Genomic DNA, 14,189 nt, shown 5'->3' on the forward strand with positions numbered 1-14,189 from the left:
AAACGAGCTACAATGCCATACAACACTCCTTCCGTGGCCTCCTTAAATGCTAGTAAAACTAAATGCATGCTTTTCAACCATTCGCTGCCCGCGCCCACCCGCCCGACTAGCATCACTACTCTGGACGGTACTGACTTAGAATATGTGGAKAACTACAAATACCTAGGTGTCTGGCTAGACTGTAAACTCTCCTTCCAGACTCATATTTAACATCTCCAATCCAAAATTAAGTCTAGAATCGGCTTTCTGTTTCGCAACAAATCCTCCTTCACTCACGCCGCCAAACATACCCTGGTAAAACAAACTGACTATCCTACCGATCCTCGACTTCGGTGATGTCATTTACAAAATAGCCTCCAACACTCTGCTCAGCAAACTGGATGCAGTCTATCACAGTGCCATCTGTTTTGTCACCAAAGCCCCATATACCACCCACCACTGTGACCTGTATGCTCTAGTCGGCTGGCCCTCGCTAGATATTCGTCGCCAGACCCACTGGCTACAGTTCATCTATAAGTKTTTGCTAGGTAAAGCTCCGCCTTATCTCAGCTCAGTGGTCATGATAACAACACCCACCCATAGCACACGCTCCAGCAGGTATATCTCACTGGTCATCCCCAACACTTATGTGGCTGCCTTTCCTTCCAGTTCTCTGCTGCCAATAACTGGAAGGAATTGCAAAAATCGCTGAAGCTGGAGACTTATATTTCCCTTACTAAATTTAAACATCAGCTATCTGAGCAGCTAACCGATCGCTGCAGCTGTACGTAGTCCATCTGTAAATAGCCCATCCAATCTACCTACCTCATTCCCATATTGTATTTATTTACTTTTCTGCTCTTTTGCACACCAGTATTTCTACTTGCACATCATCATCTGCACATCTATCACTCCAGTGTTAATTTGCTAAATTGTTATTACTTGCTACTATGGCCTATTTATTGCCTTACCTCCTCATGACATTTGCACATACTGTATATAGACTTTCTTTTTTCTATTGTGTTATTGACTGTACGCTTATTTATTCCATGTGTAACTCTGTGTTGTTGTTTGTGTCGCACTGCTTTGCTCTATCTTGGCCAGGTCGCAGTTGTAAATGAGAATTTGTCTCAACTAGCCTACATGGTTAAATAAAAAATAAAAAATTAAGCATACTTAACCAGCATGGCTACGCTACCACAGCATTCTGCAGCGATACGCCATCCCATCTGGTTTGCGCTTAGTGGGACTATCATTTGTTTTTTCAACAGGACAATGACCCAACACACCTCCAGGCTGTGTAAGGGTTATTTGACTAAGAAGGAGAGTGATGGAGTGCTGTATCAGATGGCCTGGCTTCCACAATCATCAGACCTCAACCCAATTGAGATGGTTTGGGATGAGTTGGACCACAGAGTCAAGGAAAAGCAGCCAACAGGTGCTCAACATATGTGGAAACTCCTTCAAAACTGTTGGAAAAGCATTCCAGGTGATGCTGGTTGAGAGAACACCACAAGTGTGCAAAGCTGTCAAGGCAATGGGTGGCTACTTTGAAGAATCTAAAACATATTTTTATTTGTTTAACCTTTTTTGGTTACTACATGATTCCATATGTGTTATTTCATAGTTTTGATGTCTTTGCTATTATTCTACAAAGTAGAAAATAGTAAAAATAAAGAAAAACCCATGAATGAGWAGGTATCCAAACTTTTGACTGGTAATGTACGTTTAGCTTTCTTAATGAACCAGAAAATCGACAGTTATTTCTGGTTGTTTATCAAAGGTAACTGGCTAATTCATTGATCCTGCTTTGTAGTATACCCTTTAGTGTACTAATGTGGCTGTTGCTTCACAGGGCCACCGGCGCATGGTGTGCTGCTCAGCCTGGTGTGAAGACAACTCCTCCTGTAACCTGTTCAGCTGTGGCTTTGACAGGCAGGCCATTGGATGGAACATCAACATCCCAGCTCTGCTGCAGGAGAAGTGAGCCCAGCCCAGACAGGTTTGTTTTCCCCCTCACTTTACTATCTTATGTTTTTTTGTTGGTAGTCCTAGACTCAATGGGGAATTTCCATAGAAGGTGCTTTATACTTCAGGACTAGGCTTAATCTGTGCCTGCGAAACCGCCTCTGTGTTATTTGCAACTGTATATATTTATATATATATTTTTTACATTACTTKTTTTTTCTATACATATCTGAAAGGGGGATGTGATTTACAAAATGTAAATGTCATCGTATTMTTTTCTTGTGTGTCAGCCCTGAGCCATCCGCCTGGCCCACTGAACCCCATGTTAAGAGCTGATCCCTGGTCAGTTCAGTTAGATGTCACCACCCTCAGGCAGGGAGGGGAGAAGATCGATCGAGGACCACTCTCTCTCTGTGTCAAGTATTCATGTTCTTCTCACACTCCAAATGTGGTCAGTCTGGTCTGCATAGTTTGAATATACATACCGTACTACATACATGTGTGATGGTGTGTGGTGGTTTTCAAACTTGCCCATGTATGTACAGAAAATGTAAAAGACTACTCTCTGCTTTGTTGTTGGGCTTGTTTTGATCAGTTTATTCATGACTTTCCTTCTGAAGATAAATAGCACTGACATAAAGAAGGTACGGGGGGATATTGTAGGCACCCTAATTTTCAGTTCAGAATAGGTCAGGCACCTTGTTGATGGTGTAGCCTCGTTGATAATGAGCAGCATTTCATGGAGACTTGTGTTAGTWCTGAAATGCCACACATCTACTTTCGAATCCACCTCAACCGCTCAGAAGTACAGCTAGCCAAGCTACTGCATATCTCTGTGCCATATCGGCAGAGCCATACTTTGACCATCTATTGGTGATCAACTGAGCACTGAATAAGGAACATGCAGAGCTGCTAAGGTACAGTGTTCAAGTGGCTCTGTCATGCACCTTTTAGAACCAATAGCTGTTACAATTGTATTTGTTGTTAAAAAACTGTTTTAGCCAAAATACCATTGCAGCTTTTGTACAGACTTGACAGAATCCTACTCTTGAGTCCTAGACAGTATGTTGTACCAGTGGATTAAATTGTGTAAACACCCCATGTTTAGAGGTTGAGGTTGATCGTCTTCACCATTTTAATAGGCACTTCATTCAGGTTGAGGTTGATCGTCTTCACCATTTTAATAGGCACTTCATTCAGGTTGAGGTTGATCGTCTTCACCATTTTAATAGGCACTTCATTCAGGTTGAGGTTGATCGTCTTCACCATTTTAATAGGCACTTCATTCAGGTTGAGGTTGATCTCTTCACCTTTAATAGGCACTTCATTCAGGTTGAGGTTGATCGATCTTCACCATTTTAATAGGCACTTCATTCAGGTTGAGGTTGATCGTCTTCACCATTTTAATAGGCACTTCATTCAGGTTGAGGTTGATCTCTTCACCATTTTAATAGGCACTTCATTCAGGTTGAGGTTGATCGTCTTCACCATTTTAATAGGCACTTCATTCAGGTTGAGGTTGATCGTCTTCACCATTTTAATAGGCACTTCATTCGTGTGTAATAATCATAAATGATCCTTAGAAAGTAAGACGTCATGAAATTGCTGTAGAGTTTACAAACAATAATATGTGAAGTGTTTCTTAGAATTAGTCAGTATTGAACCTGTTACAGGGATATATAGGTCAGTAATTTGTTACCACGTGGTACTTCCTTGCGTAAGTGGGATCTCTAAGAGCGTTCTAATGCAATAGCTCTAACATGCTTGGTGTGCTCAGTGATCATGGCGTTYATTTCTGCATAGAAAACTAAAAGAAGAAGAGATTATTATATGTTTGAGGTAAGTGTGATGTCATAAAGTAGCTGTGTCTGTTTTTTAGAGAAAGAGAATCAATGTTGAACTTGAAAACATTTTGAGTGTAATTGTCTGTGAGAGTCACTTGGCAGGCAACACAGTTGACTTGGTTACATTCCTGCACTTACGCAGACTAATTATACAAAATGATGTATCTATCTCATMAGAAAAGCCAGCTTTATTGCAGTCGTAAATGCTTCTGTAGAGACTTGGATATGCTTTGTGTTTTGCCAACTTGTAACAACATATTGACTATTGATATTTATACAAGAAGTCACGTTGAACATCTTTTATCCCATTATGGAATCGTTATTGTGACAAAATAAAGTGGTTCCAGGTGTAGGCTCACGGTTCTAAGTGAGCGTAATTTTCCTTCCACAATAAATTTCACATCTGGAGAAAATTAAATGTAATCATCTCTATTCAAAGTGGCCTATTTGGCTTAATGGTGTATTCCTGCTGCATATTTTATTATCCTTTTAACTTTGAGGTGATCTTTTCATTTCCACTAGTTCTTCATCCTGTGCAGTTAAAATCAGTTGGATCTCTTTGGTTTCATTGGCTGAAGTATTGTTGTTTTAATCTATAGTGGTTTGCATGTAGTCTTTCTCATGTATCGTTTACATCAGGGATGTCTTAAAGGTTACTCCTAGCCTAGTCCCACGTCCGTTTGTGCTCTTACCAACTCCATTGGTCATTGTCAAGCCAAACATGACACTACTGTAAGTGACAAGGAGTTGACATGATGGCACAAACAGATTGGCACTGAAAATAGGCTACTGCAGATGTGGTTGTGCAGTTCTATGCATGACTAATACCACATGATGTAGTACTAGAGGCATTGATTAAGTGACTATAGTAATCTGTTACATGGGTTGGTATAATAAGAGATGTCTCTTGGACCGTAGCTGTCCAGGATTGTCATCCGTGATTTAAGTGAAACAAATTTGTTTGAAATATCAAAGATGTATGGCCTGTGAATGTGAAGTCTAGCCTGGTGCCAGATCTGTTTGTGCAACTTCATTGCTCGTTTGGCATGACAATGAATGAAAAGGATTTGGCATTGTAGCACAAACAGACTGGCTGACCTCCTGAGCCACCATGCATAGCTAGTTGACCATGTTTATCATCACTTTCTTCATGAATTTATTTACATTTCAGTCTCATGGTTTTCTCAGCTGGTCATGTACATGTGGTCCTGTGTTCATTTCAATGGAGTACAGTGCTTGCTTGTTTCCCAAATMGCACCCTATTCCGTATGTAATGCGTTACAAAGGGAATAKGGTGCAATTTGAGACGCATACCCTCATTACATCATACAAACTTAGCAGTAGAAATAAACAGTGTAAAAGCTTTAGTAAAACTTTCGTTACCTACCTAATGATATTTTATGTGGTAAAATAGGTTCATTTTAACAAGAAGAGCTCCACTAGTACACATCTCATAATATGAAACAGTTTAGCTGTGTGTGTGTGTGTGCTTGCGTGCGTGCGTGCGCTCGCATGGTGGCTATTCATAAGTAACAGCAGCTTGTGAAATAAAATAAAATGTTGTGCCGTTTCATTCCCTCAGAATTGTGTCCTTTTCTTTGTGTCGTAGTTCAGCCTTGCTTCGAGTCTTGCAAGGCTGACCATTACTTTGGTGCCGTGATATGAGGATAGTGTTAAATGAATTGTTCAGTCTTTTATCACCCAGTTGTCAGAAAACAGGCAAAGACCAATTAGATTATTCTAAAATTGCCAATTGACTCACTTTAATAAAAATATAAATTACTCTTACATTTGACATTCAATGATCTAGATAGAAAGTACTTCTGCATTACTATTAGCATTCAATCATTTTAGTCTGTGAGATGGTGTTGTCTGTTTTGTGTGGAAATAAATATCAAGCAATACGATTGCTTGTGGAAAGAGGAAATACATAACGTTTAATGTACTATGTGTTTATAGGTGTATGGGTGCAATTGTAACAGGGAAAATACTAACGAGAGTAAATTACTGTCAAAACTGTCTGTCCGCAAAAAAATCTATTTTAATACTGTTATACTCTCAGAACGTGCAATGTTCTCTTTGAGCCACTAGATGTCCCTGCTCTCATGTTTCTCAGGGCCAGATTCACATTCTGTAGCTTACTTGCTCCCCAGTACTACAATGATAATTTCTCCAAAAATTACAAAGAAATACTTTGTAATACTGAATGTTTGAAAGGGTAAATGGTATTCAATGCAAGGAGACTACAAAAGGGGAGCTTAAGTGAGTAACTCAACAGGTGTAGGTGAAGGATTGCTAAAAGGGAAACAGGTTTATCTTTGGGCTACTGTATTGTTACTGTATATGACTGCACAGTGGAGGAAATAGAAGTGGAGGGGTATGTATACTACAAAGCAGGATCAAGGAGTTAGCCAGCTAATTTACTTAAATATTCTGAAATAACTTTTAATTTTACCATATTTTTCTCCGCAATTTCGTGATGGGGCGGCAGGTAGCCTAGCGTTGGACTAGTAACCGAAAGGTTGCTAGATCGAATCCCCGAGCTGACAAGGTAAATTGATATGAATTTTGCATCTTTTCAACAGGTAGTAAAAAAGTTCAATATTCCCAGATCCCATTTCTTTAGGTTAGGTACTGCGTAGTTTTGTATCTTCACACTCTAGTCACTTCCCATCACATCTACACATCCCTTCTAGACTGTTTTTAAAGTGAATCCTTATATCAAAGGGAGCATAGGTTTTGTCTATATGTTATTACATTTGCACAATCTGAAGTCCCTGGACTCTCTTAAGAACCAATGGGAAGAGGATATAGGTGAACAACAGAGTATGCTTCAGAGAATACATTCGTAATCTAAGACATGCTGTAATTCATTTTAAAATAGTTAATCGCCCGAATTGGTCAAAGGAAAAATTATCCAAGAAATAGATCCCACATGTGACTGATGTAAGCAGGCTCCTGATACTTTATTGCACATATTTTGGACATTCCTGAAATTATGCCCAGCCCTATGGGGCTCCTGGTCACGTCTGGCTGTGACACAGCCTGGGATCAAACCCCAGGCTCTAGTGGCACCTCAGCACTGCAATGCAGTGCCTTAGACCGCTGCGCCACTCAGGAGGCTGTTTAGATTTTTAGTTGAGAAAAGCTTGACATTGGCATGGCCTAATTGACTCAACAATCAAAAACACACATAGAACTTTAGCTTTCTTATTGAATCAGAATATCAATAGTTATTTCTGGTTGTTTCTCGAAGTTAGCTAGCTAACTCATTGATCCTGTTTTATAGTATACCCTTCAGGACTACATATTCGTTATGGTTAAGTCAGAGTGCACAGAAGCAATCCAGACAATTTTCTCTAGCCAAATTCCCTCACACTCACATGTGTCAAGTTTCTATGTTTATTTGTCATGTACACAGGATACAACAGGTGTAAACAGTACAGTGAAATGCTTACTCGCAAAGCTCTTTTGCAACAATGCACTATTCAATCAAGATGAGATAAATAATATAAAGTGTCTGTATGTGCACTTACAGTGCCTTCGGAAAGTATTCAGACTCCTTGACTTTTTCCACGTTTTGTTATGTTACAGCCTTTTTTTTCTCATCAATCTACACACAATACCCCATAATGACAAAGCAAAAACAGGTTTTTAGAAATGTTTTCAAATGTGTGTATATATATAAAAATGGATTACATTTACATACAGTACCAGTTAAAAGTTTGGACACCTACTCATTCCACAGTTTTTTTTTTCTTCTATTTGCTACATTGTAAAATAATAGTGAAGACATCAAAACTATGAAATAACACATATAGAATCATGTAGTAACTGAAAAAGTGTTAATCCTGGCTGCATTTCACATCCGTCCTTGATTGGGAGTCCCATAGGGCGGCACGCAATTGGCCCTGCGTCGTCCGGGTTTGGCTGGGGTAGGCCGTCAGTGTAAATAAGAATTTGTTCTTAACTGACTTGCCTAGTTAAATAAAAATAAACAAATCCAAATATATTTTATATTTGAGATTCTTCAAAGTAGCCACATTTGCCTTGATGACAGCTTTGCAACCTGCTTCACGAGGTAGTCACCTGGAATGCATTTCAATTAACAGGTGTGTTTTGTTAAGTTCATTTGTGGAATTTCTTTCCTTAATGCGTTTGAGCCAATCAGTTGTGTTGTGACAAGGTAGGGTTGGTATACAGAAGATAGCCCTATTTGGTAAAAGACGAAGTCCATATTATGGCAAGAACAGCTCAAATAAACAAAGAGAAACAACAGTCCATCATTACTTAAAGACATGAAGGTCAGTCAATGCGGAAAATTTTAAGAACTTTGAAAGTTTCTTCAAGCGCTGTGATGAAACTGGCCGTCATGAGGACCGCCACAGGAAAGGAAGACCCAGAGTTACCTCTGCTGCAGAGGATAAGTTCATTAGAGTTACCAGCCTCAGAAATTGCTTCACAGAGTTCAAATAACAGACACATCTCAACAACAACTGTTCAGAGGAGACTGCGTGAATCAGGCCTTCATAGTCAAATTGCTACAAAGAAACCACTACTAAAGGACACCAATAATAAGAAGAGACTTGCTTGGGCCAAGAAACACGAGCAATGGACATTAGACCGGTGGAAATCTGTCATTTTAGTCTGATGCGTCCATATTTGAGATTTTTTGTTCCAACCGCCGTGTCTTTGTGAGACGCAGAGTAGGTGAACGTATGATCTCTGCATGTGTGGTTCCCACAGTGAAGCATGGAGGAGGAGGTGTGATGGCGTGGGGTAATATTGGTTTTCATTTTGTGATGTCATTAAAAACTGTATGGATGAAATACTGTAACTTGGAAAGTATATCCCCTTTACCTGTCAAGTTTCCATCCAATACGTTGTGCATATAATATGACAAATTATGAAAGTATTTTTGTTAAGATATACATGTCATTTTAGGAGGTATAAGATAATCTTTCTCCTATAAACTGTGCATAAGTAAGTAGCCACGCCCCAAGTGAGGTCAGAGAGCATGTCAGACTGATGGAGACATCCCCTTTGGCCAGAGTGCCCAAAAAGCCTTGGTAACGAAATTAACATTAGACCACAAAAGTGTGGAGCGGTAGCTACATGTTTGAAATGGTTGGAACTTTGAACCTCAACACGAGGTGAAAAAATAAACTCACCTTCCTTTAGACCAGAGAGACGAAGAGCTGCAGCTCAAAGTGGTCTGAATCCTGAATAATCAACACGAGGAGGAAGAAGTGACAAACTCCCCTCTCAGACAATCATTGGTACAGCTGATTAGCTGAACTCTTCAAACCATCCCATCCTACTATGAGTCTCAAATCACCGTACGCTACTCTCATACCCCCACTGGAACCATCGGCACGGCTGGCTTATCTTCAAATAAGCAGCTTCAGAAGTGAATGGAAGAGTGAACTCTGTAGTTCTGTTCAGGACTACATGACAGACAAAGACACCCATACGTAAATACATTCATGATTTCTTATTCCAAACGAGCGGCGGTTCGTATGCAAACTATATGATTAATGTGAGAATGTGTATTTTTGTCTCTATCTCCCTCTCCATGTCGTGGAGGTGTCAAAACCCCCACACCAGTGCCTTCCTCCCCTTTGCGGGTGAGAAGGTCTGGTTATTGTCAGCCATTGCCAATCTGATCTGATCCATTGTGATCCTCACAGGACAGTCATGACACTTGGCACACCTGTATTTGGGGAGTTTCTCCCATTCTTCTCTGCAGATCCTCTCAAGCTCTGTCAGGTTGGATGGGGAGCGTCGCTGCACAGCTATTTTCAGGTCTCTCCAGAGATGTTCGATGGGGTTCAAGTCCGGGCTCTGGCTGGGCCACTCAATTCAGAGACTTGTCCCGAAACCACTCCTGCGTTGTCTTGGCTGTGTGCTTAGGGTCGTTGTCCTGTTGGAAGGTGAACCTTCGCCCCAGTCTGAGGACCTGAGGGCTCTGGAGCAGGTTTTCATCAAGGATCTCTGTACTTTGCTCCATTCATCTTTGCCTCGATCCTGACTAGTCTCCATGTCCCTGCCACTGAAAAACACCCCCACAGCATGATGCTGCCACCACCAATCTTCACCATAGGGATGGTGCCAGGTTTCCTCCAGACATGACGCTTGGTATTCAGGCCAAAGAGTTCAATCTTGGTTTCATCAGACCAGAGAATCTTGTTTTTGAGTCTTTAGGTGCCTTTTGGCAAACTCCAAGCGGGCTGTCATGTGCCGTTTACTGAGGGTTGGCTTCCGTCAAGCCACTCTACCATAAAGGCTTGATTGGTGGAGTGCTGCAGAGATGGTTGTCCTTCTGGAAGGTTCTCCCATCTCCACAGAGGAACTCTAGAGCTCTGTCAGGMTGACCATRGGGTTCTTGGTCACCTCCCTGACCAAGGCCCTTCTCCCCCAATTGCTCAGTTTGGCCGGGTGGCCAGCTCRAGGAAGAGTCTTGGTGGTTCCAAACTTCTTTCATTTAAGAATGATGGAGGCCACTGTGTTCTTGGGGACCTTCAATGCTGCAGAAATGTTTTGGTGCCCTTTCCCAGATCTGTACCTCGACACAATCCTGTCTCGGGGGTCTACGGACAACTCCTTCGACCTCATGACTTGGTTTTTGCTCTGACATGCACTGTCAACTGTGGGACCTTATATAGACATGTGTGTGCCTTTCCAAATCATGTTCAATCAATTGAATTTACCACAGGTGGACTCCAATCAAGTTGTAGAAACAGGATGCACCTGAGCTCAATTTCGAATCTCATAGCAAAGGGTCTGAATACTTATGTAAATAAGGTATTTCTGTTTCTATTTTTCATAAATTTGCAACAATTTCTAAAACCTGTTTTTGCCTTGTCATTATGGGTTATTGTGTGTAGATTGCTGAGGATTTTTATTTATTTAAATCATTTTAGAATAAGGCTGTAACGTAATAAAATGTGGAAAAAGTCAAAGGGTCTGAATACTTTCCCGAAAGCACTATGTGCTGTTCCTATCGTGGTGACATTCTATTTTACAACCTCTTAGTTACCATGATTGGAACAGCTTGTGTGTGTGTGTCTGAGTCTGAGTCTGCGGTGTGTGTGTCTGCGTGTGAGGGAATTTGGCTAAAGAAAATTCCCTGGACTGCTTCTTCTAGAAGAACCCCTCACACCCTGCTCTGGAAATGCTCCTGTTCTGGTGGTTTCCTGTTCCAGATGCCCAGACCTGCCTCCTGCAGCGAGACGACAAACTTATGCCTGGCTCTCTGGTAGGCCCCTGCTGCCATCTTAGCTCCACAGTACGTCTTCATGGCCTCCTCCATTGTCTTCCGACAGGTGTCGTCACTCCTAGGCGACACTCGTCCCTCAACCGACCGTGCAGACAGAGTCGTTGTGCTATCTGACATAAGAAATAGGGACTCCTCTACATCCAATACTCCTCCTGGACTGCTAAGCTGAGTAGATGGAGACAGTAAGAAAGGGTTAATAAAATACACCACCCAGACAGAATAAAACCTAATGAGCCAACATAAACTGCAAACTTCAACAGCTGGGCTATCTCTTCCATTTAAATTTCACCAAACAAATTAACATTCTGTGGACTTTGCTTTATATTCCCTATTGCTCTGTCTCTCTCCCTCTCTACAAAAACATATTTAATGGACTACAGCCAGGATGGATTTCTAGATGACTGTGTTTATTCTTGCATGTGATACTGAGTGCAGGAAGCCTTTTCTGTGGGAAGCTACTCAAAATGCTTTTCTAAATAATTATGACTCTGTAATGTCATCAAAATTTAACCGCTGCCATTTGGAACAGTGGAACGCGCTGCCACATACATATTTAATTTCACGATGGAAATGAAACTGTACTTTAAAAACATTGTCATAATAATTAGCATTAGATGGACACAGAAAGATGGATCACATCTACATTTTAATGAAGATTGGTCTTTTCTACTATCTGCAGTAAGCAAATAATTTGTTAATACCTTTATCCAATACATACTGTACAATAGAGCTTCTGCTTGCAGCAAAATGGATGTGTCAAACTACCCTAGTAGTCTACTATGCAGGGAATAGGGTGCCAATTGGGATGCAATCTACAGCTTCCCTATGCATAACTAACCTGGTGGTGTAGTCTCTCCCAGCGAGTGAAGAAGGATCTCTTGCAGAGTCTGGATGGTGTCCCTGAGTCTTTCCTGCCAGTGGAGACATCCACCACCTCCAGCTCTCCGTCTCCAGCACTCCAGTTCACACTGAAGCTGGGAGACTTCCCTGGCTGCCGACCCTCACTGCTGCTGAGGCCTGGAGACCACACAGAGACCAGACTGGGGTCAGGACTCAGTGAGAGCCGAGAGGATGGGCAGGTACGTACATAACATGCACTATTCAGATGCCAGAATAGAGGCATAACCTTAGAGGAAGAGACAGGACCATGAAAAGTGTCTGGAAGAACAAGCTGTTTGTCCTGGGAGGGAACATCTCCACCAGGCCACCTCCTAACATTTATCTTTGTCAAGTCTCAAACACTAAGTAGTCTACTGCCAAATGAACTGACACATGGACATGTAATGTGAACCTAAATATCTGAAGTAACCACATCTCTTATATCTGGGTGACTTACAGCCGATTGGACAAGGGGCGTGACTTACAGCCGAGGAGCAGTCTATTGTGTCTATAGGACAAGGGCAGAGGGTGTGACTTACAGCCGAGGAGCAGTCTATTGTGTCTATAGGACGAGGGCAGGGGGCGTGACTTACAGCCGAGGAGCAGTCTATTGTGTCTATAGGACAAGGGCAGGGGGAGTGACTTAACAGCCGAGGCGCAGCCTATTGTGTCTATAGGATGAGGCAGGGGGCGTATCTTACAGCTGAGGAGCAGTCTATTGTGTCTATATGACGAGGGCAGGGGGCGTATCTTGCAGCCTATTGTGTCTATAGGACGAGGGAGGGGCGTGACTTACAGCCGAGGAGCAGTCTATTGTGTCTATAGGACGAGGGCAGGGGCGTGACTTACACCGAGGAGCAGTCTATTGTGTCTATAGGACGAGGCAGGGGGCGTGACTTACAGCCGAGGAGCAGTCTATTGTGTCTATAGGACAAGGGCAGGGGGAGTGACTTACCGCCGAGGCGCAGCCTATTGTGTCTATAGATGAGGCGGGGGGGCGTATCTTACAGCGAGGAGCAGTCATTGTGTCTATATGACGAGGGCAGGGCGTATCTTACAGCCGAGGAGCAGCCTATTGTGTCTATAGGACGAGGGCATGGGGCGTGACTTACAGCCGGTGAGTAGTCTATTGTGTCTATAGGACGAGGGCATGGGGCGTGACTTACAGCCGGGGAGTAGTCTATTGTGTCTATAGGACGAGGGCAGGGGGCGTGACTTATAGCCGAGGAGCAGTCTATTGTGTCTATAGGAGGAGGGCAGGGGGCGTGACTTACAGCCGAGCAGTAGCTTGTTGCGTCTATAGGAGGAGGGCAGGGGGCGTGACTTACAGCCGAGCAGTAGCTTGTTGCGTCTATAGGACGAGGGCAGAGGGGCGATGTGCCCCATGCGTCGTGCCATGGTCCTTCCCAGGTGACCCGTGTGGCACAGGCTGCCCACTGTGAGGCTGTGGAGGTACACCGGCTCCACCAGGTGAGACAGGAGAGAGCCCTGGAGACCTAGAATATTCCACCTGGAGACACAAACAATGATGCTAGAGACCAAGCAGACAAGCCCCCTTTTACACAGTATGTTATACTTTTGTGACTCAGTGGGAAAGTTCTCACTGTCTATCTGGAGCTCACCTGGCAATTTTATCTGTGCAGGACATGGTTACGGGAGGTTCCCTCGGCAACCCCCTGTGCCATTTCTGATTGGCTCTCAGTACGCTGACAGGAAGTGTACCCTCACCGCCTTCCATCTTCATCCTCAGATGGCAGCGCAACTTCCTCACAAATCTATACCCGCTCTGGTCTGGGAGAGGAGAGGAGACAATTGATATAATGCTAAGTTTCTCTACAAAGCACAGTACAGACAGGTGGAGCATTTAAAGTATGGCCTTAATGTAACTGTGCATTCCACAGAATTCAGTCTTGTTGACTGTGAGTATGAATGAAATTAAAATCAACTAACAAATGTCAATATTTCTTACGTGTAGCTGTGATCTCGTAGGGACAGTTGAGGCGTGCGTCCCCGCAGGGCGATGAACTCACATACATATGGAACAGAATACCGTCTCTCAGTCTGTATACTGACTCTTTGTCTCGCACAAAAATCGACTGCTCCAAACTGCCTGGCCAGTTGCTAAACAAGGAAATTGTGTTATGATCATTTTGAGTATGAACTTTTTAAGAAGTGGTAACGTGTAGCCAGGGGCCTTAATTGGGTATAAAAGCCTAGCTCAACACCAACAATATAAAATA

General features: G+C 42.6%; 2 protein-coding genes across 3 annotated transcripts in view; one reads left to right on the plus strand and one right to left on the minus strand.

Annotated features, from left to right (window-relative positions):
* Nucleotides 1-5,364, plus strand: part of LOC111979387 (WD repeat-containing protein 37) — a 24,656-nt gene extending 19,292 nt beyond the window's left edge. For both annotated transcript variants that reach the window (XM_024009888.2, XM_024009889.2), the window contains exons 14-15: nt 1,835-1,981; nt 2,238-5,364. In XM_024009888.2, the coding sequence (XP_023865656.1) occupies nt 1,835-1,966 (132 nt within the window). In that variant the 3' untranslated portion in view covers nt 1,967-1,981; nt 2,238-5,364. The remainder of the gene's footprint in view (nt 1-1,834; nt 1,982-2,237) is intronic.
* Nucleotides 5,365-6,797: 1,433 nt separating this feature from the next.
* Nucleotides 6,798-14,189, minus strand: part of LOC111979047 (double-stranded RNA-specific editase B2-like) — a 37,221-nt gene continuing 29,829 nt past the window's right edge. The window contains exons 8-12 of the mRNA XM_070448915.1: nt 13,919-14,070; nt 13,572-13,740; nt 13,278-13,459; nt 11,909-12,087; nt 6,798-11,235 (exon numbers count right to left, since the gene is read on the minus strand). Coding sequence (XP_070305016.1) covers nt 10,948-11,235; nt 11,909-12,087; nt 13,278-13,459; nt 13,572-13,740; nt 13,919-14,070 — 970 coding nt within the window. The 3' untranslated portion in view covers nt 6,798-10,947. The remainder of the gene's footprint in view (nt 11,236-11,908; nt 12,088-13,277; nt 13,460-13,571; nt 13,741-13,918; nt 14,071-14,189) is intronic.

Source organism: Salvelinus sp. IW2-2015, linkage group LG19, assembly GCF_002910315.2.
Source record: "Salvelinus sp. IW2-2015 linkage group LG19, ASM291031v2, whole genome shotgun sequence".
NCBI classification, from domain to species: Eukaryota; Metazoa; Chordata; class Actinopteri; order Salmoniformes; family Salmonidae; genus Salvelinus; species Salvelinus sp. IW2-2015.